Here is a 25708-nt window from a genome sequence, read left to right on the forward strand (position 1 = left end):
TGGTAAAAAGCTGTTTGTTAAAGAATTAAATAAGCTTTTAAAACAATGTGTTTTTTTTTTTTTTTTTTTTTTTTTTTTTAAACAAATTGTTTTGCGTCTTCAAGGTCTCATGTGGCCATAGCTCCTGTGGAAATATGGAGAGTGAAAAGTCTCTCTTAATTTCAGTGATCTGATTCTGTTATGCCAAATTCTGAATGTCAGTGCCAAATGATTTTAAGCATTGTGTCTACTAATTGTTTTATTTACCTTCCAGATGTATCATAGAATTCGTCACTCAGAGTGCATTTACCGGGTGACCATGGAGAAGCTGTCCTATCACAGCATCTGCACCGCGGAAGAGTGGCAGGGCCTCATGCATTTCACACTGCCCCTACGGCTCTGCAAAGAAATTGAACTGTGAGTGCTTTGCTTTGTCAGTTTCTTTTCTTTTTTTTAATATTTTAAGAAATTTTGTAGTCATAGTTGAATTTATATTTATGTTGCAGGGGACCCTAGCCAGCTTAATCTTCAAGAGAACCTGGACACAGCAAAGTAGTAGCCACCCTTTTAACTGATAAAAGCCCAGCCAAGTGTGCCCTCTTACCATAGTGAGCCAAGTTTGCTTTATCCTCAGTTCCAGAGAATGATTGTGTCATGACAGTCGTTTGATGCGTGTATCCCAAGTACCAGCCTCTGTGCCATATGTTCCAGGCCCCTGCATCCTCATGGCAACTGGAGAGGGATATGATTACTGTCCCCTCCATATAGATAATAACCCCGAGAAATAAAGAAATACAATGACGTGTTTATGGGTCAATAGATCACACAGACCCCTAGTGGGTCTGACTTCAGAGTTGGGTTCCAGAGCTGCACGTAAGCTATGCTGTCTTGCGCTGCCAAAGGGGCAGCACATTTCTCACCTTAATATTGTACAGTTCAAGAAACATTTACTGAACATTTTAGCACAGGGAAAATAAGGCTTGTGCATTTTTCTGTTGGTGAATATTTACCGAGCTAGGTTTGATGCTAAACCCTAGGGGAGGCCTTTTTTTTTTGATGTGGTACAATGTAGTGGAAAAGACAAACAAATCTCAATGGCTTTGTTAGTTTCTTCAGCAACAGATTTTTAATTTCATTGAATAGAAGTAAAACAGGTTATAGAGCTAAAATCACAAGCATTATGGTTATCACTATTATTTATATGCCTCACCTTTTTCTTTGTTTATAATTATCCATATTTTATGCATAGGATGTCATTTTCTTCTGCTTCAGAAAACAAAATTCATACTTTATTTTGAAAGAGTTAACCTAAATGTTAACATTTTTATTACCCTGGTGCATACTTTACACTGTGTAATATTTAATATTCAATATGGTTCTTAATATCCAATAATAAAATACCTCCATATAAATTTAAATTTCCAAATTAAATTCAAGAATTCAATAATAATTAACTCCACTTCTACACTTTGTTTTCTATACCTGCTAATATTTAACCTACTAGTGCTAAGATCTGTGCTAATTTCAGTGCCCATGGGGAGTGCAAATTAACACTAGTTACCTACATACAGCTAGATATGTAGATCTGTACAGGTAGATATGTACAGGTCTTCTGAAATGACCTATCCAGTGTGTACCCTACAATTCAAAATATAGTACTTTATCATATTGTTTATTCCAAACACATGTTAATAATTACAGTATTAAATGAGTAATAAGTATTAATATAATAACTTTATGTACTGTATGTCTTTATGAGATTCTTCTTTCAGTTTAAATGGGAAATAGAAAAATTTCAACTTTAAAAAATAACTTCTGATAAGGCTTTTCCCCTTATCTGTGAGTTGTATGATATATATGTGGTATTCAGATATAACTTTTATGCTTATTTCTCTGACAACAAAGCCAGCCTCTTTTTTTCTTTAACAGACTGTGTAATAGAAAATTCAATAGCAGGGCTGGGGATTTAGCTCAGTGGCACAGCGCCTGCCTGGCAAACACGAGGTTGTGAGTTCAATTCCTGGTACCAGAAAAAAAAAAAGAAAATTCAATAGTGACTGAGTTCTGGAAGACACGTGTGCACCCTCCTTTCAGCACCATTCAGTGCCGACAGACACAATTGAGGGTGGCACAAGCCCAGTGCGTTCCTAGTCTCTGTATAGACACAAAAGTTAAATGATATTCTTTACTTATGCTTTTCCTAATTGCATTTAATAATAAACTCTCTTTTAATTTCAGGTTCCACTTTGACATTAGTCCGTTTGAAAATATGTGGCCTGGAATTTTTGTCCATATGGTTCATCAGTCCTGTGGGGCGTTCTGGTATGAATAACTAAACACTCTCTTTTGGAACTGTAGAGCGGTGTGACCTCCTACTATTTATATGCCTCCCCACTTTCTTCGCTTATAATTATCTTAAAATACGGCATAGACACATTTGTTTCTGAATAGTCCAGTAAAAATGGGCTGAGATTGTCGCACAAATCTGCTGCCTTTTCAGCTCCAGCAGCTGAATGTAGCCTGGGTAAAAATCCTGCAGCTGGGAGGCTGTCACAGAGACGGTATAGACCGAGTGGCAGAAGGAGGCAGGACTTAGCGTACTGAATGAAATTATGTGCCTTTAAAAGTGTGGCTAGAAAACTGCACAAAAGTTTAGCATCAAGTTTCAACTTACGTATTTGTTAGATTAGTTGTAAAAGAAAGAGGTCTTCTGATTATAGGATGATACTTTGTCATAATTATAGCTCTGCTCAGTGCAAATATTTGTCCATCCACATTGGCCTGTCATAGAGGCCTTTGTGACTTAAAGTCTGATCTTCCTCGGCATTAGCACACAAACTTAAAGTGAAAGGAATGATCCCCCTCACTGACTTAGAAATTACGTGCCGCACAGAGTGGCTTAGCCTCCCTAGAAATACCTTGTCCCTTTGTCACATCTCTCAATATCTGTTTCTTCTCTTCTGTTCGTGCTTTTTAATAAATCAACTTTGGGTGAGGGTGCACACAGGACAGCTGACTCCATTTCTTTTGTAGATACTAGCTGAGTGTGTGACCAACAGTTCTTAAAATGCTGTACTTTTTACTTTAAGGACATTTGAAACTTTTCAATGGAGAGAAACACAGGCTGTGTATTTTAAAATTTTTATGAACTCTCCATCTCCCTAGAGTCCCATGGAGAAACATACTGATGTTCTTTTGTTTTAAACTGCTTAAATATATTTTGAGAGAGGATAGGACTTCAAATGAGAGTATATACATGATGATATAGTACTATCCACACACATAAAATAAAAAACAATGACAACATTTATAAATATGTATACATAGTTTTTTCATATATCAGTACTTGGCTAAGGCCATTTGCAACTTAATAGAATTATAATACCAGAATGCCTTAAATTCACTTTGAAAGAATAATCAGTAATTATAAAAGTAGCATTCTTTTTTTTGTTTGTTTGTTTGTTTTCTGGTACCAGGAACCGAACTCACGACCTTGCACTTGCCAGGCAGGCGCTTTGCCGCTGAGCTAAATCCCCAGCCCCAAAAGTAGCATTCTTATATAGGAAAATAATTATCACATTAACTAATATATTAGTAGTTATATATAATCTGAATATGCTGTTTAGAAAAATAAGCTCAAAATCCCCCTGGGCAGGATAACATGGAGTTGCATCCTTTGAGCACTGTGGGACGCAGGAGGAAATGCTTACAAATATAAGGTGATGATGGGTGACAGATGGCGATTCAGGTGTGGATCTGTGGTGGAACAGTTACTATATCAGAACAGAAACTATGCGAGGGTCCGTTTTATTAGTTCTTTCTGGCCAAAGAAAGAGAAGGAAGTGGCAAGAGAGTTTGCGGGGCTCCTGAGTTCAGTGTGGGGATCTTTGTCCCTGGGGTGCTGAGGGAGCGGGGCACAAAGCTGGGGTGGAGTGCCGCTCTGCTGGAGTTGGTCATAATGGTTCCTTCTCTGTGTAGTTTTGACCTTGAAAAGTTGTGCCGTTTTATTATGTCCGTGAAGAAGAACTACCGGCGAGTGCCGTACCACAACTGGAAGCATGCGGTCACGGTGGCCCACTGCATGTACGCCATCCTGCAGAACAACTACAGCCTCTTCACGGAGCTCGAGGTGCGTGTGCAGGCCCCACTCCCTGGGCCGTGCAGCCTCCGTGGATATAGCGCTGCACCTCTGCAACACATGTGCAACGCGGGCTTGTGATGTGTTATTCCAGGACAAATTTTGGTTTAGTAAATTAGTAGAAACACATTTAAAAAAAATTTTTAGGACCCAAGCTTTTAACGTATTCTGTATTTTAAGAAGTGTAAGTACAGAAATTTCAACTCCATCAAAATATCCATAAAGGAAACACTAATTTTGGTAGTATTTGTTACCAATTAAAGCATAAATGTTCTGAGAGGGTGTAAACAGTGAATTTCTTGTGTTGCTCATATGCCTTATATAGTACAGACATACCCTGCTGATTTGAGAACCCAGAGTATTAAATGCTTTTTGTCTCCTTCAACATAAGGAAACAGGTTTGTGGTGTTTAACTCTTTACCTGTCCTTACACATCAGAGTTGGTTATACTGTATACCCATAGCTTTGAAAATCTCCGAGTTACAAGATCTAGAAACATCCATTCAGCCACCATAGCCAAATCTCCTTATTTGAAAGCCCAGCCAGATGCTGAGTGATGGGGAAACCGTGGGCCCCAAATGGTATTGGCCCCATGTCTGGATAACCCAAACCTCAAGGATGCTCCTGAGACCACACTGGTGCTGTGATGCCTGCTAGCGCCCTCCATACCCTTCTCCCCTTTAGTAAACCAAGGTGGTACTGTAGGCAGCATTTGGCTGTGCAGAGGGTGGGGCGGTCTCTTTGCCATGGGATGGCTAATAAGCTTTGAACTTTATAAATTGTGTTTTCAATACAATAGTGTTGAAATTTTGTTCAAAAAAACAAAACATTTAAAAATCAATGAGAATTTGTTAATAACACTAAGTTTTTAAATCACTTCTGCAATTACATATCCCCCCCCCACAAACTTGAGTCTTTTTGACTAAAAACAATCACAAAATATCAAATGTAAATATTTAAAATATACTTTATGGGAGATTTAATTTCAAATAAAACTATTAGGAATTATTGTTTAATCTTATTAAAAGAAGATGTTTAACAATAATTATTTAAAAATCATTTTTAGACACATGAGTCTGGTATACCTTTTAACAAAACCAATAAAATTATAACAATAAAAATAGGAAAAAATTGGAAAGCTGAAGGTAACAGTTTTAATCTATTCTGCTAGTTTTTAAAACCTTGAACTTCCTTACCAGATGTATCATGTTCATTCAACAGCATAAAATATAGAAACAATTTAAAACCAAAGTGATCCTAAGACTCATAGCTGGTTCGGTTAGTTAAGAATGCCCAGCAGGTATGATTGTTCCCACGGTATCACATCAGTTAAGGTGCACCAGTACCTGGTAAGACTTCCCTTCCGAGTGAGTTGTAGGAGAAATCAGTTCTGCCTAATCAGGATACAGGAGGACCAGGGCATGTGGGAAAAAATACACAGGGAGATCTGCTGACTCCTATGACAGCATCCCCAGAGACCCTGATGCACACTTCCCATCAGCCATCTCCACACTCCTCTCCAGGGTGGACACTTGCACTTCGTCATGCCCATCCCCTCCCTGTGTCTCTGAGGACATACCTCTGTCTCTGCTGTTGCTGTTCCCTCTGTCCTCACTGCGTCGCTCCCATCTAAACACAAGCGTGCTGTTAGCACTCCCATCGGGCCATTCTCTCAGTCTGCTTCTTCACACAGCTGCCTCCCGGTTTCCCAGCTCTTCTCTGCAGCACAGTTTACGGAAGTGTTGCTGTCCTGGCTCTCCCTCCAAATGTCTTCTTCCTTTGTTTCTGCAACCAGCTCTGATCAGGCTTTGATCTCAACACCCCAGAGAATTTTCTGGCCCTGGCCAGTAGCAGTCTGTACCTTGTGAGAGCTAAGGGCTGGCTTCCTCTCTGTTTAGTGTCTTCACTTCCATCTCAGGACACCTGGAACGCTTGGCCTTCCTGGGAGCACATGGGTTGCTCCTGCCTTACCTTGTTTTAGGATTCTTTAGCTGATTCTGTCCTTTCCTCTGACACTTTTTAGAGTTGGACTGCTTAAGAACTCACCCTTTAAGTCCTTGCATCCTCAGACTGCAACCTGAGTAGCTGTCAAGTCCTGTGACCTTAAATGCCAGTTTCATTTCTTCAGCTTAGGCAGTCTCCAGAACTTTCGAAGTGGTCAGCTGTCACCTGAAATCTCCACTGATCATCAGTCTGCCTGGACTTCTGGCTTCTCTCCTCACACCAGCCTGCCACAGCTTTCCTGTGTTGTACTCACAGACAGACACTTTGGGACATGCTTGACTCCTCTCTCCTTGTTTCTCTTCAGAGCCACATAGTCAGAAAATTTGTTGGCTCTGCCTGAAAAAAAGACATTAATGACATTTGAGAAGCTTCCATGGTTACAAATATCCTCTTATGAATTTCCATTATATTTTTGCCTCAGTTGCTACCAAAGCTTTCTCACCAGTCTCTTCTACTGTGCTACAATCTGTTCTGAATGGGGTTGCCAGAATGACCTTTGAAAAATACGGGTTAGACGCTGACCCCTCTGATGAAGGTGCTGTGATCATGTCCTGATCACTCAGACTCATGAGACCCTGGTGACTGCAGCCTGCCCTGTGCACTGCCCTGGCACCCTCTTGCCCTCTCTCAGCCTGCTGTCTCGTACCCTGCCCGTCATGCTGCTCTCTGATGTGCTCTTCCTTCCGTCTCACACCTTGGTTCACATCTGACCTTCCTGAGGCTTCTATGCTGGCCACTTTGTTTAATTCTCATCCTATCTCCTCAATGCCTTTTAACTCTTTTGTTATTTTCTATGCCATTTTTACATACTATATGATTATTCTTACAGTCCTTGTTTATAATGAGAATAGTATCAATTGACTTTAACCTCACCTAGATTTTTGAATGAAGAACTGAACCCAATCTACCCCCCTGTGCAGATTTTATTTATAATTCTTTGGAGCATTTGATGTCTGCTGCATCTTCTGTTCCTAGAGTTGAGCAGGAAAACTCAAGAATGATTTGGCAGTAAAATTTATATGCGGAGAAATCTGAATTTTCAGATTCTTAAGGGTGTTGGATATAGTAGGGGTAGGCCTTACTGTGATTGGAATGTAAACTGCAAGTTTCCTTATGTTTCCTTTGTTTTGAATCTATCTGCTTTTCTCTTTAAGCGCAAAGGACTGCTGATTGCCTGTCTGTGTCACGACCTGGACCACAGGGGCTTTAGTAACTCCTATCTGCAGAAATTCGACCACCCCTTGGCAGCGCTGTACTCCACCTCCACCATGGAGCAACATCACTTCTCCCAGACGGTGTCCATCCTGCAGGTGAGCACTTGCCCTGGGGCAAACCACATGTTTTCGGTTGGAGGCTTCCTAGGCAATAGCAACGTTTTGTGAGAAGAGGACATGCTTATGACTTGCTTTGCACACAGTAACTGCATTTTATTGTCATACTGTATATTTGTAGTCATAATTAAATAGTTGTGGGGTTTAGGATAAAGAAACCTTTACAAAATGTTGAATACATACATTTTTTTATTGCCATAACATTTTTTGTATCAATGCTATATGATACTCTGAGGCAAAGTTTATTTCTTATACTTTAGTTATATTTTTGTTATGTTCTGGAACCAAAACATGCTAAACTGTAAATCTTAAAACTTAATTAAATGTTTCAAGTGTGTTGAAGCCCTTTTATCTTGTTTTGTTTTATATTTTGTTGCTTTTAAGATATTCGTGGTGATTGACCTTGCTGATGGCTGATCTTAGTTCAATACAAAGATGAAAATGCTCCCTCTTCTTTAAAACCTTCTCCTCAGACTCACCGAACAAGGTGGCTATTATGTCATTGTGCTTGAATCCCATCACTGGGATTTTTTAACTGTTTCTTACCTCAAAGTAGGGAAAGACTATCTTTTGATGATATGTCTAAGGGAACATCAATATTGATTGAAAGCCCTTAAGCTTTTGGTGTTGCACAGGGACATTCTAGCAGTGACTGGCTGCGTGCAGGCTGCAGAGTAGAAAGTCTTTCACCATGTGGCACAGTTGTTCTGTCTTGTGCAGGGCAGGCCTTCCTGTGAACACTGAGTGCCCTGGGTATGTTTTCCTCTCCTCCACTTCCCCAAGACGTCTGCAGTACCTTCTCATTTGACCTAACCATGTAAGCAATTGATAGCACTGCTTGCTCAAACCTTCTTAAAAACCCAGCATAACTTATGTGTTTAAGTTTCAAGAAGGTAAATGATCAAATTACTAAGGGCAGGTGCTATTCTGATTGTCTGTTAGGTTACAGTGAAAGATATGTTAGATATGGAGTTATTTTAGTTATTTTCAAACCATAAACACTTGGTAGCTGAACACTGCACCTGCTCATGGGCTGGTTTCATCCCTTAAAGCAATATACGTTTATAATCTCCAGTCATTTCTCTTCTGAGATATGTATGTTTGAATCAGTCCATACACACATGCACAGATACAAGAATGTTTCAGAATTAGAGCAGGATCAAAGATGTTTGTATATACATATATCTAAAGTGTGCTTTTAAAGTAGATAAATACATAGACTTTTGGGATAGTTTACGTCTACTTTGATCTCACTCCTTCTTAAGATATTTATTTGTACAAGTAGAAGGATAAATAGTAGAAATGACATCAAGATGCCTCAAATTAGGACTCAGTTTAGTTAATAATCCCATATCCTACATAAATCCATTTGTTTGACTATGACATTTCTAGCATTGTAATCTGTAAATAAATTTTAAAAGCTAACAATAATAACATTAAAAATGCAAATGGAGAAAGGGAATCTAGAGGCAGAGGGAAGGAAATGGGTGAGGAGAGAAAGGCAAATACAAAAGATTCGAGATGTGTTACGTACATGAGTGTAAGGGGAAGATGAATGTAAACTTCATGCATTGGAAACATGACTGATAAAATAAAACTTTAAAAAACAAAAAGGCTATTTTAAGTGTAATGATTTAATTTTAAAGTAGGACAGAATTGCAAAATATATTGAACAAAAAATAACCAGATAAATATAACAGTTACAACAGACAATTGCGGGCATGGAGAGGGTCCATGGGAACACCTGTCCCAGTTGTCATGAAACATAAAGAAGGTTCAGGATGGTTTGCCGTTTTTGCAAATTCACTGCAAAAATTTGAATATTATAAATCACCTCTGAGGCATTCCTCAAGTGATCGGGACAGAATAATAGGAAATTATAGCAAAAAAAGTCAGTTCAGACAGGTAAGCCATTGGCTTTTTCAGAGTTGTTCAAGAGTAGTAACTATGGAATGAGTTCCAGTCACTGACAAGATGACAGTATGGGCAAGTTTGTCCTGGGTAGCAAAAGGTAAAGTACCAAAACCAGGACAAGGTGGGAAGCTGGAAAGAAGCTCTGGGCATTGCTGCACCAGGAGTTTAAAGATGATTTGTAAACGGAATTGGTTCAAAGCCTCCCACGGGAGCTGTGGCAGAGAGAATCACACCAAGATGTAAATGACCTGATCCACATGGACAAGAGCATTTAGGAAACAGCTCCCTCCTTTTCTGAAAATCTCTGTGCCCAGAGCTGTTCAGCACTTATGCTGATAGTACTTCACTACCCACTTTTTCTCACAGTCCTCTGAAGCTCTGCTCCAGAGCAAACCTGTTTATTGAGCACTTCCTGTTTACCAACACATGGTAGGCTGTAGTAGGAACACAGGGATGAGCAAAGCAAATGCAAGCCCCTACCCTCCTGCGGCACAGTCTGGGGTAAGGAAACCCCTGCTGGGCAGTGCCACCCTTCTGTGGACCTGGCTGACCTCTGAGGTTCATACTCATGCCTGAAGGATTCTCAGACTTGTGCCACTTCAGACCAGTGCTCAGCAAGACATCTGTGTCCAACTGTTTGAACGCTGCATTCACTGTGACCCGTTTTACTCGGTGCTTTTCCCTGAGTGCTTTTCTCATTTGCATCTCCTGTGGTGGCGACCTGTCACCCAAGCCTCAAGGTTGGTGACCTTGACTCATTGTCTGCTTCTCCTTGAGGTCCCTCCCTCCAACCCAGTACCAAGTCCTGCCAATTTTATGTCTTACCAGAAGACACCTCCCGACTTGACCAGTTAATGAGATATTCTTGGATAACAGTAGAACACATAACTTTCATTCATTAAAATGAGACAAAGCAATATGTAGTTAAATAATGTGAATGACTCTTATAAACCTCTGTATAGCCACAGAAGGCTTTTTCTATTGCTGTCTTGGTCTCTGCAGATATTTTCTATCTCCATTGTTCTCTGGATGGTTGTGGATTTGTTAAGTATCCACCCTCACAGCCAGATAAAAGATATGCAGTTGGCTAGGCATGGTGCTGCAAGCTTGTAGTGACAGTTGATTTGGGTAACTGAGGCAGGAGGACTGAAAGTTTGAGGCTATCCTTGACAACTTAAAGTGGGCTTATCTCATAATAAAATAAAAACTAGGCTGGAGATGTAGCTGTATGGTAGAGTATTTGCCTGCCATGTGCAAAGCCCTGGGTTTAATCTCCAGTATTTCCAGAAAAAGATATAAAAAATATGTAATTCACTACCATGTATGGCCGGGCATGGTGGCACATGCCTGTAACCCCAGCACTTGAGAGGTTGGGGCAGGAGGATCGCCATGGGTTCGGGGCCAGCCTGTGCTAAATAATGAGTTGAAAGCCAGCTTGGACTACAGCATGAGACCCTGTCTCAACAACAACAACAACAGCAACAAAATACCCTGTATAATAGTGAGAAATATTTCCCAACCAGGCATTATCACATCTATGTGTATCTTGGTGGCTTTGAACCACAGCTTTGCTAATTTAAGTGCCAACTTCTGTCATAACTGCTTCTGCCCCCTACTGGATAGTTTGCACAAGCAGGAAGATGCTACTGACTGAATCAGCATCACAGCATGCAGAGTGGGAGTGTGTAATAAAACACACCTCAGTGCTCACCTCACATGGCTTAGTTCATGCAGCAGAATAGAGGGAGTACAGATGTGGGCTTGGCTTTACTTGGTCACAGTGAGAAGGATGCAGGGGACAGTTTTTGTTAAGGAAGCGTGAAAAGTTGAGTCCGGACTAAATCATGGGAAAGTATAAGAGAGGCTGCAAAAAGATAAAGCTGCCTTCTTATCTTTGGCTGAACTTCCAGTCAGCTCTTTGAGCTGGATGTCAGGAGTATGATCCTGGAGAGTGAGGCCCACTTCTGTGTATAGTCAGGGGGGCGTTCAGGAGAGAGTAGCTCCCCTGGGCGCCAGTGATGAATGCTGAACGGACCGCGCCTTCCACGGCGGCCTCCTGAGAGTCACCCCGCTCTCCCTCCTCCTCACCCATCTCAGCCATCGCTGTGTCTGCCTGTTCCTTCCGCCCCTTCCTCATCTGCCAACACTGCTCCACATGTGAGGTCTCAAGTTCCTCCCCCAAATCTGTGCCTGAAAGTGCTACTCTTGTTTAAAAGTCCTCAGTGGTTTTTGGTGGCCCTGGGAATAGATTCCTATTTTCATAATTGATATCCGAGATACTAATAAAGAGTCTTTGCCTGTTGCGGGGTACAGTTCCTTTTACACCTCTGGAAGTCCAGACCCTTCTGCACCTCCCTTCTGTAGCCAGCTCCTCCTTATCTTTTAGGCCTGGCTTGAGCATTACTTTCTCTGGTAAGATGACTTTATGGTCTGCCCACATAGCTGGGACACAGCCTTACACCCCTTTCCCATGGCTTCTGAGCACCTCAAGCATTCATACATCTTACTGGTTTTTTTAACTTTGAAATTTTCTGTTTATGAGGTTGGCTTTCCACCTCCTCGGCAGTGTACATTGGTGAAGCCAGTCAGTGCCTTTTACTCGTCTCCATAAACGGAGCCTCACCGCTAGGTCTGTAATGCCGGGCAGAGGAGGGAATGGAAGGTAGAGAGCAGGCTCGAGAGGAGCCAGTGGAAAGAGCAGCATGGCAGCGCTTGGAGCCTCGAAAGTGCAGGTCATGTGGAGGAGCAGGGGAGCAGATCGGGTTCCTCGGGGCGCTGGCTGACGTGGCCACAGGGTGGAAGGCGTGTGGGGTGCCTCCAAGTAAGGAGATGATTTTGTGTGGGCAGTGACAACAAGAAAGTAGAGAACTTTCTTACCTAAAACATCTGCATTTTAGTGATTGTGATGGAACAGTTATTATTGAAAGATTAAATCATTTTAGTCTATATCATAGTGAGATATTAATGATCATCTTGAATATTGAAACTCTATTTTTGTATTTTTTGCTTTTTTGTGAATATCCCATATTAAATAATCATAAGTCAAATTTTAGAAAATGGACAAATTAGAAATGATTATTCTCATTATTAAAACAAGTTTCTTGTTCCATTAATCTTAAATTACCTAATACCCTAAATATTATCTGATTTCAGAAAGTTATATATATATACTCAATGTTTTAGGATTCTAAGACTTTCTCATTACTTTTTATAGCACTATTATTTCTGTGAATTCGCTAAAGATTCCTCCTATTTCTCTGCAATAGGTAGAATTTACTATTGCTTCTTTCAGTTATAGCAGAAGTGTGCTTATGTTCAATATTACAGTTAATAATAACCTAAAATGAATGACACAGAAGCTGGCTTAAATCCTTGCTTTTCTGAAAATGTTTTCTAAACAGAAATTGGTCTTTGGATATCAAAATCAGTTTTGGATATATTGGTTTTGGTCATTCATTTTTCCTTCCCCCTGTCCCTTAACTCTTAATGCACAAGTTGTACATGTAGTTTGTGTTATCATCATTTTATCAGGTATTGGGTATTTGTTCCAAATCAGAAACCTAAGTATTTTGTACATTTTAATATTTTTGATTTCTCATAGTATCCCTACAACATATTATTTTTATTCATTTCCATTTTACATACATGAATAATATTCATCAAAAAGATAAGTAACTTGTCCATTTGTCACACAGCAAGTAAGTGACCAAACAGATTAAAAACAAGAATTGTTTGACTCCAAAACTTTTGCCTTTAATTATAATATTATGGTACTTATTAGTTTGTGGCTTGATGCACTGGATGATTAAATATCATTAAAAGTATTATATATCTGTTAAAAGTGTTGTTACTGTGAATGCTTGATCCCCAGTGGCTATATCATTGACTTCACCCTGTCACCCCAAAGACTTGCATAATGTAGCCTGTACTGGTGGTCTCCTAGAAAAGTGGCGATTTTCAACCCTTTCAGGGTGGAATGCTGGGGACCTTGGCCTGGACTGGTTGGCATGAGGAAGAAAAGTCTGCACATTAGATCCCTTCCATCAGAATCTCTTTGACTGAGCTGAGCAACATAGAGTTAGGGGGATATTTTTTATAATTCATAATATTTTTTACTTTCTGAAAAAAAAAAAAAAAAAAAAAGGTTCATCAGTTTTTTTTTCTTGCTCTGGTTCTGACCTGTTTTAGTCCAGCCTGTCACTGCAGTGATTGTGTTGAAGCACCTACCTCATCATGTCACCATCTAACCTAAAGCTATCAATGGCTCCTTTTTATCCTCAAGATAATATTTTATGGTAAAATTTTTACTTTAATTCTGGTCTTTTCCCTGTTCAATTTGCTTCAGTTGTGTGGGAATTTTTGTAGTTCTCACTAGCTAGTCTGGTTTCTGTGGTCTCAGCTGCTCCTTCTGCCCAGGCTACTCCTCTGCCTTCTCCGTACCCCTCAGTGTTAGTGACTTCACCTGGCAAGAGCACCCCAGATCTTCTGTAGGCCTCGGTTTAATTCATTCTTATAGTCCGTGCCAGTTTGTTTTAATTGGGTGCTCATATCTGCATGTATTCCCCTGAACTAAGAGCTCCTTAAAAATGAGCTTGCATTGCTTAGGACCTTGAATATAGAAGATACTAAACTGTTAATGTCCTTCTATACAGTGGAGCGCTACAGACTAAATATCTGCCCAAAAGTGAGGACATATGCTGTGGTCTTTGCTTGAGGGAGACACCACTGTGGCAAGTAATGTTTCCCTAATGCTGCAGCATGACTAGAATTTCTCTGGCTGAGGGCTGGGAGTGGCCTTCAGGACCCCACATTCAGTGAGTCCCTAGTGAAGCTCTCAGCATCAGAGCCAATCTCAGCATTCCTCATACCCGCCACCTTCTCTTAGATCTCAGATACTTACAACATTTACAAACAGTGTATTCCTATGCTCTCACAGGGACAAGAATTACGTTCTGTCCACCTATGTTGGTGTTTTGGAACTATTCCTGGATATAAAAAGTCTGCTATTTCATTTTAATTTACACAAAATAGGGTTAATTAACTTGAATTAACATTAAATGTGTGACCTGAGATTAATGAAAATAGATTTATCAATTGGTATATAAAAATAATACATCATTTAAAAGGTTTTATTATGTATTAACTAATGTGAAACTGTTAATTTAAAATGGTTTATAAGAAATTTATCTGTCTGGTACGTTTGGTTGCTTTTATCTCCCTTGCTTTCATTTTTTGGCAGAAGCAAAATGCTAGATTCTCTTAAAGAGAAGACATTATTATTTATTTGTTCCCTTTACTCCTGCAAAACATTGAAGGATGCAGTAAAATATTTCTGTTAAAAACTTTTCATTATAAAGACCCTTTACTGAACTTTTTCATCTAGTTTTCTTTAATACTAAAGAGTAATAAAGCACCAGACACTGTAGGACATGCTTATAATCCCAGCTACTCGGAAGGTGGAGGCAGGTGGATCACAAATTCAAGGCCAGCCTATCTCAAAATCAAAAAGTAAAAAGGGCTAAGTAAGGTTCAGTTCCCAGTAACCCCCAAAAATGGAAGAGAGGGAGGGAAGAAGGAAAGAAGGGGAGGGAGAAAATAATTTTATAAACTGAAAATGAAGTCAAGATTTTGAAAGTGTCCAGTAAGCTGCAGAACACCCTACATGTATGAGGTCTTACCTTTTGTATTGTTAGGAAAATGACCAACTAGAACTGCATCCATATATGTATTTATCATAAGCTAATTTTCAATATTTGGAAGAGCTTAAGACTAAATAGAAAGATTCTGATGCCAACCAAAATCTTTATTTCAAAGATGAAACAGTGGCTTTGCAAGATGTCCAATAATGAAATCATTAAAAATAATTGATGAACCCCCAAATTGTATATATTTTAATTATCTCACCCTTTTTAGTTTGACCAAAAGTTTCTACCAAAAAAACTCTAAAAATTCTCATGGTAAAAAGTTCTTTAAAACCAGGCATGGTAATGCACACTATAATCCCACCTACTCAGGAGGCTGAGGCAGAAGGGTAAAAAGTCTGAGAAAGACCCTGTCTCAAACAAATTTTTAAAAAGGGCTGGAGTTGTTGCTTACTGTAAAAGCCAGGGACTAAATCCCAAGTATTGCAAAAGGAAAAAACAATAAGTTTCACAGATGGAATAATTCAGAGATAATAGAATACAAACTACCAATCTTTTGTTCTTAATCAAGGATGATCCTCTGGCATTTCCAGCCTGCCCAGAGGATGAAAACAAGAGGCCTTCAATGACTTGTGTATATGTAAATGTGTGGTTTGTATATATGTAAATGTGCTGTTGCCTGTAAGAAGCATTTTTAATTTGCCTGAATGAACATGTTGAGGTTGTGGGATATTTTTCTCTATGAAACATAAAGTAGATTATGGTTTGTGATACAATCTGAGGTTGTCAAAGAGGCAGATGTTTTTCTAATCCCATTTCCAATATAATATACAAAATACTAAAGTTTTTAGTTATCTTAAAAGACAAAGTCTTTAATTTAAATATTTTATATTTTTCAGCCTTGTAGCTACAACAGATATTTAAAGAACTACGTGTATTTAAGTCATTGGAGTTTTATAATAGCAAATGTTCTTCCCTTTGTTAAAATAGTTTAAGTGGGAGACTCATTGTTGGTGTAGTTTAAAGACAAACCAAAATATTATTTCCAATACCGTCATTTAAGCTATTCTCTTATCTCCCAAAATTAGTCATTAATGGGCCAACTGGCATTACTGACCATATAGAATCAAATAAATGAAAATGACATGAGACTAGAGCTTGAAGCTTGCTACTGGTGGCTCTCTCTATATTTTTCCATAGTTGGAAGGGCACAACATCTTCTCCGCCCTGAGCTCCAGTGAGTACGAGCAGGTGCTGGAGATCATCCGAAAAGCCATCATCGCCACGGATCTTGCTTTGTACTTTGGAAACAGGAAACAGTTGGAGGAGTTGCACCAGACCGGATCGCTAAACCTTCTTAATCAGTCACATAGGTAAAAATAGCTTTACAAACTTTAGAAGTCCAATAATTTGTTATATGGAATAAATTGATAATTTAAAAAGAAATGTAATTTGGCATGAATTTGTATTTGATAGAAAAAAATGTAAGCATAATGCTTTTCTGTTCTGTGTGCATTTTGTTTATATTTATTTTGGTCATTTCACTTTTTTAGCAAAATTTCTGATGGTGCACTGTACAGATAATTAGAATGCGAATCAGAATGTAAAGTGGTCACACAGAAACAGGTACCTTTAAATTAAGAGGTCTGCCTTTGATTTTGTCACAGTCTGGGATTTGACTGTCAGCCTCAGATCCCAAAGAACATGAAAGTAGATTCTCTTTTCAGGATCCAAATCCTATTCTCCAAGCTAATGTGACTGCTTTATAAAACTGAAATTCCATTCTTTTGATCTATAAAAATTAAATTGCATCACAAGGATCAGAATACTGGCCTTTTTGTAGTCAGAATCACTTAGGAAGCCAAGTAGCAATCAAAAGTTTGTTCAAGAACGTTGAGTCAGAACAGAGAATTGAGTTAATTAAATGTTCTAATGGCATCAGGCTAAATTAGTCTGATGCCTTTTTTCTAACATTGAGTATCATACCTAGTGGATTCAGAGCTATGCCAGGTGTGTTCATGAGGACCCTGCTCTCCCATTTTTGACCCTGGGTCCCATCTTTGGATGACCCTGCTCTTCCCGCCTTGACAGTTCTTAGGTGGTTAGCACCAGTGTTCAGTGCTGCGACTCTGCTATACCTTTGCTGTGTCTGACTAATGCATAATAAGTGATGCCATCCTTACCTTTAGATTTCTGAGCATTTGTTTACTGTGCTAGTCTGGTCTTCTTCAGGTGCTTTGCATATCTTCTCTATGATCCACTAAATACTAAACCTCTATGGGACAGTCTGTTTTCAAGTTCTTAGAAGAAATTTTCTCAGATATGCAAACACAAAACATTAGTTTTACAAGTGAATACTGATAGCTAATAAAGTTTCCCTCATCAAGAGTAAATATAGTTTGCGTAACGACAGTGACTTCTTTGATTACACAACTATTATTTGTGATTCAGTTTACCTTCAAATATAGGCACAATATTGGGAACTGTGTTTAAAAAAAGCAATACATATTATTTTCGTATACAGAAGGGCCCCTCTTAGGACCCACAAAGGTTGGGGATCAGTGAAGGTCTGTATGGGTCCGTTAGGGTGTTCTGGCATGTTTTCCTCTGCCTGAAATCCAGAAGTATGGAATATTCTTGACTCCAAAAGGTTGTGCTAAAATCTGTACAAACAGGTGTTTGCTCACAGTTTTTAAATGGTAGTTATAAGATCAGAGAAAGTATTCATGAAGTGTGCTTTGACTTCCCATGTGTTTCCTTTTTTATTCCTGAATATATTCTTTCTAGCTAAATGATTATAGTAATTATAATTAGAGAATAGAAAATGTAAACATCGAATTGCAAATAATATTATTTAAGGTGCTTATATGTATGTATTTGTGTGTTCATCCTGTGCGCTAATTATACATATACTATATTCATGTGAATATTTTACACTTCATAATTTTAAAAGTAATGCTAGTTTTGACAACTCAGTGTAGAGATGTACACATGAAAAATAATAATACTCCTTTACTCTAAAACTACCTGCTTATTTGTTAAAATAGCATATCATGAATTTTTTGTATTTTTAAAGACATGTGGATGCACAGTACATAGTTTATACAAACTCATGTACGTTTTTTCTCATTTCTCTCTTTTAAAATAAAACTATGATTATACCAGATACATTCCTTTTTAATGAAGTCATGTGATATGAAGTACTATAAAAAGATTTACTGAACTTTTTCTATTGATGATCAGCATTTCTAGAATTTGGCTCTATAAGTAGTGCCTCAATAAGTCTTGCTTACAAAGTCTTTCCTGCCAATATTTCAAAAAGCATGTGGCATATGTTGCTGGAAATTTATGCACATATTAAATTTTTAAAAAAGATTTTAGAAAATTACCCCCTCCTATGGGTAAAAAATATTTATCATTAATTTTGTCATTTTCTGACTACTTACTGCACTGAACATATATTCATGTTTACTTACTATTATTTATTATTCCCACTTCTGTGTTTACAATATTTGCTTATACTTTCTTGGATTATTTATTTCTTAGTAAACAATTTTACATTCTCTATATTTATTAAGGATATTAAAATTTTCTGCATTACAGACATTTTCCTAAGGTTACTTTCAAAAGTATTGTGCAGATTTTCTTTTCTCTTTCACTGCTACACCAAATCCGGAGCCTCCAGACATTCTGGACAAGTGCTGTGGCTCTGTACCAGGTTTTCTTCTGTGCAGAAGGAAACACTTAGTTTCATGAAGCCAAATTGGTCATCATTTGTTTTAATCATCTCATAGTAATATAAACAGTCAATAAAACTTTCTTTGCATGTTTTTACAGTTTGAATTTAAATCTTAATTCTCCTAGAGTTATGTTTTTATGTGACTAGTTCTTCCTCATGGGTTGAATCAATACCATTTATGAGTAATCCATTTCTCCACTTAATTGAATTCATTAAGATTTTATGTGTATTTGGAAAATTCTTTAGACTCCATAACAATTGGTAATTGTGTAATCTTTAACTACAAGTATGCTCTTTAGATTACTGTCTTCCACTTAATTTCCAAAAGTTCTTGAAAATTGGAAGTATATATTTTAAGTTTTAATATGAAAAATTTCAAACTTACCTAAAAATAGTATGTCATACTACCTAGATTCAAAGGTATTAACATTTTACCATATATCTTATCATTTCTTGGCTGGGCCATTTTGAAGTAAATTATCAGATATGACCCTTCACCTCCTTTGTCATGACTATTTAAAAAGATAGTCTGCTTCCAATTTTTGAATCAATAATATTCACATTGGCTTTTTAATTGCAGTTATTATTACATTTATTTTTTCATTTGAAAAGAAAAATATATTGCTTGTCTAAAAACACGATATGACTTGATAGTCAGGAATGAAATTTTGCAGTTTGTTTACAGCTATCCCATAGCTTTTTTGATAAAATTATATGTGTTATATTATGCTCTTTATCATTTGTAAATTTAATTTTCTCATCTATAACTGGAAATAGAATCCAGTATAAATAAAGTTATGACTTTTTATGTGATTGTCATCTTTTTCCTCATTTAATAAGCCTTGGTATATCATTTTATACATATCAAAATATTTCTGCATTTTATGTTTTCTTTCTTTCTTCATCCATTTATTACTGTCTTCATATCTCCAGACTGCTGTAATAAAGTACTGCTACGTGAGTGGCTTAGAACAATAGAAATGTGTTCTGTCTTTGTTCTCGAGCCCGGAGGTCTGCAATCAAATGACCAGTGAGGCTGACTCCTTCTGGAGGGCTCACGATTGCGTGCTTGTCCTCTCACTGTGACCTCCATGCTCACATGGAGTTCCTCTTTCTTTGTCTCTTTTTAACCTTACCAAGGGCACTGGGCGTGGATTAGGAATTTTCCTTCACCAGCATATCACATAGCAAAATATGCTCATATTCAAGGAGGCTGAAGGCAGAGAAAATTTTTTAAATCAAAATAAAGAGGATAGTAAGTTGTTCTTACACAGTAATCCTTGGCCGCAGGGTGAAAATCGAGGGTGTTTAAGCATCAGTAGCAAGGGTGGCACCATCTGAGGCTGGACAGTCGTTGGGCAGGCGTCCTTAGAGAAGTGTTTGTTGTGTAAGCTCATGGCTCTATCTTCGTGCAAGGTTGTGGTTCTGGCAGTCTTTGGTGAGCAGGTTTTTTTGCAGGCAAGCACACATGTGATCCCTTCCTTTATCACTTCTCTGCTTTATTATTAGGGGTATGGCTTGAAAAAAGTGACTTCATTTTGTTTCAGACAGCCTTCATGCAAATTAACCCCAAAAGCCCTACGTTAGCCACTGCCCAGGGCTACTTTCTTCCTGTGTCTCCCCCAGCCTTTGCCTTCCATTCTGAAGCCGAACGCCACCTATTTTCTTGTATCTTTTTTGAACTTTGTTGTCAGGCCTCATCTTCTGACCTTTGCTCTTTACGTTTTGTCCTCATTAATGATTCTTATCGCCTATCTCTGATATTTACCATTATGTCTTTGTTAATTTTGCCACTTGTTCATATGGACATTGGGATCAAAACTCAGCTTAATGGCAGTAGATGCTATGGTTTTAATGTCCCCTCCAAAACTCATACCGAGATTTAATGTCCATCGTAACAATATTAAGAGCTGAGACCTTCAAGTTGAGATTTAATCATGAGACTGCTTCCCCCAGAGTGCAGTAAGGCTGTCATTGAAACAGTGGGCGCGTTGCCTTCAGAGTGAGCTCCTGACAACAGGATGAGTTTTCTCTGTCTCAGTTGGGCTTGTTTACCCTTCTACCATGTCATGGCACAGTAGGAAAAGAGGATTTACTGCCGACATAAAGGCAGCCAAGAAGAGACATATAGAGCATCAAACAGAAAAGACAGAAGTCACCTGTAAACCAGTGTACTTGATTTCTTACTGAAATCATCCTTCGTGCACTTTCCCTAGCTACGACTAAAAGTAAATGTCATGTTTGGAAACCAGCTCTGGACTCAAGCCAAGGGCAAGAAAATGTGACTTTAACTGTTTTAACTAAACCTAGCCATCATGGTCTCCTGTTGACTAAGTATGATTAGATACGGCCTGCCTGAGGATCATTTCAGTAAATAACAATCACACTGCAGTGTAAGTGTGACATCAAATTGAAGTATCCTCTCACAGATTAAAATGATAAGTATATAAGTTGTTGGCAGGCTTTATAATTTTTACTTCCTTCCATTTCATATTGGAGCAGCCTCTCTTGCATGTTAAACTGACTTCATACTTTTAGAACTTAAAATTATCATTGAAATAATTGTATGATTTGTTATATTCCTAAAATTAACAGGAATATACAAATTTAAATACTTGTTCTCTTACTTCCAGGAAATACTTGTGCACTTTCAGAGGAAATTCCATTGCTCCATTTCTTTTCATCTCTTCTTGATTTACATTAGGTGCACAACAAGGAAAGGCTATAATATTAAACACTTGAACAATTCTTTGTTAGAGGACACTTACTCTTAAGCAGTTCAGAAATAGAACATTCAGAGTTCTGTATTTTTATGGAACTGCTTCTCTGTCTCCTAAAGAAAACAGGTGAGCCTGTGTGTGATGTCCTGGAGTGTGACACAGCTTCCTCTGGCCTTCTGTGGTTGTCACAGCAGCCAGTAGTCCTTACCTGCTAATGCAAACCCAGGGAGCGGCCTCAGTCTGTGACATGTGTTAGGTTCACACCCCAGAGCTTGCAGTGTGGAGGAACTAAATTCTAAAGTGAATGTTTTGGTTTACAGTCACTCACAGAACCCTGGGCTTCTCTGTGAGTGACTTCAGCTCAGGGACTGACACAGTGCCTGTCCCACGGGTAGATTGTAGTAATGGGAGAGCCCTTTGGGGTGCATTTGCTTGATTCATTTTCTATGCCACCACAACTTCTTTTTCTCACTTCTTAATGATACTTTTAAAATAAATAACATATTTAAGATTCTGCAGAATTAAGAACTGAATTTTAAAATATGTTTTAATGAGATAGTCACTGTCTCATGTTTATGCTTACATTAAAGGATTATCATTAATGTCATTGGAAATAGTTTCTAAAAGCTTTTCTGTGATTTCAGTTCTGTAACGATTCACGTTTTCAGAGGAACTGCTTCATCCTTAGTGTAGACAGACAGGACTTAAGTTATTCAATTCAGTGATTTAAAATTCCTTGAAGATAAGTTTAAAAGCAAGATTAAAAAATGTTAAACTGATAACCGAAGGGGAAAAAGATTTACCTAATCTCTTTGTAAATACTATATATGACCTTTTAAATTCAAATTAAAATGCGGCTCAGTGGCAGCTTCTAAAGAAGATGTCGCCTCTGTGTCTCTAGCTGTGTCTCTTGTTTTTTGCTTCATCCCTGGATTGCCATTTTTCTCAGCCACTCCAGCATTTGTAAGACTCCCTCACAGTGGAAATCTGGTCTTTGGTACACATCGATACACTTTTGATTATGGTAGGTTATTCAAAAGAAATTTCAAGGAGCCAATATAAAACTAGATAATTTGTTAATTAAATATTATGACATAAAATATCCAAGTGGAAAAAAAGAAATCTGATCTTTAACCAACTCTTTTTTATATGAACATTCTAAAATGAACAAGACTTGCTGGGGATTTTTTTCTCCATATATTATGTGGCAGTTTTATGCTGGGCTATTCAGACAATTTAAATTAAGTCCACAAGGACTAATGGCATGAATTTTCTTATTTTAAATTTGGGCTTAAAACCTTTTTCTACTTCAATGCAGTAGATCCACCTGAGTAAATAGGTAGAACTTGATGTTTAAGTGGGCCAGCTTATCATGTCAGTTCACACGTGAACAGCAGCTTTCTGGTAACCATCTCTGAGGTGAACCCTACGCTGTGGTGCAGCACAGAAGTCTGAAGTGGGAGGGGAGAGCAGCTGACTTGTTTATTCTCTGACCTTGTCCCTGCTGGCTCATGTGTAGTGGGGCTGTATGGCATGGCATTCTATAAGCGTGGACCTTGCTGGTTCTGGCAGCTGCTCTCCTACCTTGTCCCTTCAGAAGCAGGGACTTCCCGCTATTGCTGACCTGTTACAGTCCCTTCCTGTAGTCCTCTGACTCTTTTCAGTGTGATGTCTGTCTTTTGTCTGGACCCTGCTTCCACACCTGTGTTCAAGGAAGTAAAACATAATGTTTTAGTTGGGTTGTGTACATCTTTTTCCTTGCAGGGCTGGTAATGAAACCAAAGGCCCCTCCCTGCTAGGCAAGTGCTATATCACTGAGCTATACCCTACAGCACCACAGATGTCATTTTCTCCTGATGTGAAGTGTAAGTTCCCATTTGGTAGGCGAGGGCACACCTCAGAGGACTCTGCATAGGCCCAGAGAGCAGTAAAGATGTTGCAGCGCTGGTCCTGCCTTTGTGATGCAGATCTTCACGCAAAAGAGCAGTTGTCATGCTCATATGAGCATGCAGTCTATATTTGTCTTCACACCTGCCTTGTTCCTTCCTGCTGCTGTTTCTCCTTTTTTCTCAAGACTTGCTATTCTTGGCTGGTGAACTCTATGGATGTATAGGACAGGGGCCTCCTTCTGGCCCATCAGTAGCTCATCGGAACTCCTATGGGCTGGGTGACTTTTTTCCCCTCCATTTCATCAAGTTCTGTGACCCTCTGTGGTGAGAAGAGAATTCAAAGTGCACAGGGAAAGCAAAAGTGTTGACCCATGAGAGACACCACTTCTGCCAAGTCAGAAGTCCTGCATATGTATTAAGAGAGCCTTCGTTTCTGCTTGTCCTCCCAGGGAAAGACAGTGGATTGGGTGAAGTACACAGGAGCAAAGCCTTGGAGAGAACCACGCCTTGTCATTTTAGTTTCTATGGATACAAAACATTTTAACTTGGCTCTGTCTCTAGAGTCACAATCCTCCCACTAATGTTTCTGCAAGTGTCACTGTAATCAAGCTGCCACCATCTCCCATCTGAACTCTGCAGAGTTCTCAGAATCTGTCCTGGTCTCTACTGCTGTCCGAATCATCCTCCAGCCAGGAAGCCATCCTTTCCAAAATGTCTTGTATCACTCTGGGAAGAGGCTCCTGTGTCTTACTGTCAAGCTTGGAACCAAAGTTAGCCTCCCAGCTCATCTCCAGCCCATTTCTTTGCCTTACTTGTCCAGTTTGTCCCTAGAGCTCAGCCAGAATGGCTTTCTTCTCATCCAGGGCAGGCCATGCCTGTCCCCGCAGTTGGCCCTCTCACACTTCTCTTTGCCAGCACCTTCTCCTAGGTCTTCTTGTGGTTATTTCTGCTTTTTCTCTTTTGTGTTTTTTACACAGCACTATTGCTGCGTGAATTTTTTTGTAGCTGCCTGTGGTTTGTCTTTCCCAGCCAGAATGTGCTATAAGAGCAAGGCCTACTTTGTTCAGTGCTGTGAGTCTGCCTGGTCCGTGCAGGCATTCCAACCCTTTTGGAGTAAGTGAATGTACCAAACTCTCTAAAACTGCTAACTATGAATCATTTGTATAATAGCCATTTTGCGGGGTCTAGCTTCATTATTTTTAGTGACTGGGTTGTATGAGGTTATACTAAGAGTATAATTATGTAAACTCCATTCCTTTCACAACTGGCTGTTAAGATGCATTTAAGAATTAAGTATATCAGCTATGTCTTTATGCCATTCATGTACATAAGTAAAATATTAATTATAACAATGTTATCAATTTGGACAGCCATGATTATCTAACTGATTTTTAATTGAAAATAAAAAATGACTAGTTGTATTTACAAAAATCATTCCATGCTAGATTTATAATCCTTTTACTTTCTTGGTTAACAATAAACTAGCTAATGCTACCTTGTTTTATCTAAGTAATTTTGACAGCAGAATCTCAATAGGGCAGTAACTATTTCATAAACTTTTCAATTCCTGTAGTGGCAGCCTTACACGTGGGGTGATTTCCAGTGGGAAGTTTCCTCCATATGTTTTATCATGCCCACATCTGTTAATATTTATTTTGTTTTACAGATTTATGAAATAAATTTATTTTGAGATTATAGCCAACTGTATTTTTAGCAAAAATAAATAAATATTTGTGTGTTAATGTAGACCGAATGAGATTGAATTTTATCCCATGAAATATTTATAAACAGAATAATCATGTTTTACTTTCCGTTTCTGTTTAAATGAATATACCTACTGAGAAAGCAGCTAATATTTTTAAACCTTTAGAAAATTAACTTCAAAAATATTCTTTCTTGGGGCTGGGGATTTAGCTCAGCGGCAAAAGCGCCTGCCTGGCAAGCGCAAGGTCGTGAGTTCAGTTCCCGGTACCGGAGAAAAACCAAAAAAAAAAAAAAAAAAACTCTTTCTTTATGCCATAAACTACTCCATTAGGGAAATAGTCCAGTTCACTGATCAATTTTGAGTATTTGGATCTTCATGTTGATCTCTTTGGTGTCACAGGAAAGATACCTGTCAGGTCTGATCAGTGTCTTCAAGTCATCGCATCTGACCTATGAGAGAATTTAAGAGATGCAGTTTTGAAAATTTCTTTATGGGAAGTGAGGTTGCAAAAGATAATACTTCAGTGCACTAAGGGAAATGGGCCTGTGGAAAGTAAATGACCAGTGGGTTTCAGAAATGCAGTTAGTAGGGAAAACGGAATCTTCCTTATCATTAGAGCGGAACCTGATCATTAGAGAGCACAACTG

General features: G+C 38.7%; 1 protein-coding gene across 1 annotated transcript in view; it reads left to right on the forward strand.

The window, feature by feature from the left end:
- Positions 1-25708, forward strand: part of Pde10a (phosphodiesterase 10A) — a gene marked incomplete at its 5' end in the record, with an annotated part of 256119 nt that overhangs the window by 215424 nt on the left and 14987 nt on the right. Inside the window, 5 exon segments of the mRNA XM_005390671.2 lie at positions 254-396; positions 2218-2301; positions 3958-4108; positions 7276-7431; positions 16209-16381. Coding sequence (XP_005390728.1) covers positions 254-396; positions 2218-2301; positions 3958-4108; positions 7276-7431; positions 16209-16381 — 707 coding nt within the window.

The sequence above is a fragment of the Chinchilla lanigera genome, unplaced genomic scaffold (genome assembly GCF_000276665.1).
Source record: "Chinchilla lanigera isolate Chin_1 unplaced genomic scaffold, ChiLan1.0 scaffold00038, whole genome shotgun sequence".
Lineage (NCBI taxonomy): Eukaryota > Metazoa > Chordata > Mammalia > Rodentia > Chinchillidae > Chinchilla > Chinchilla lanigera.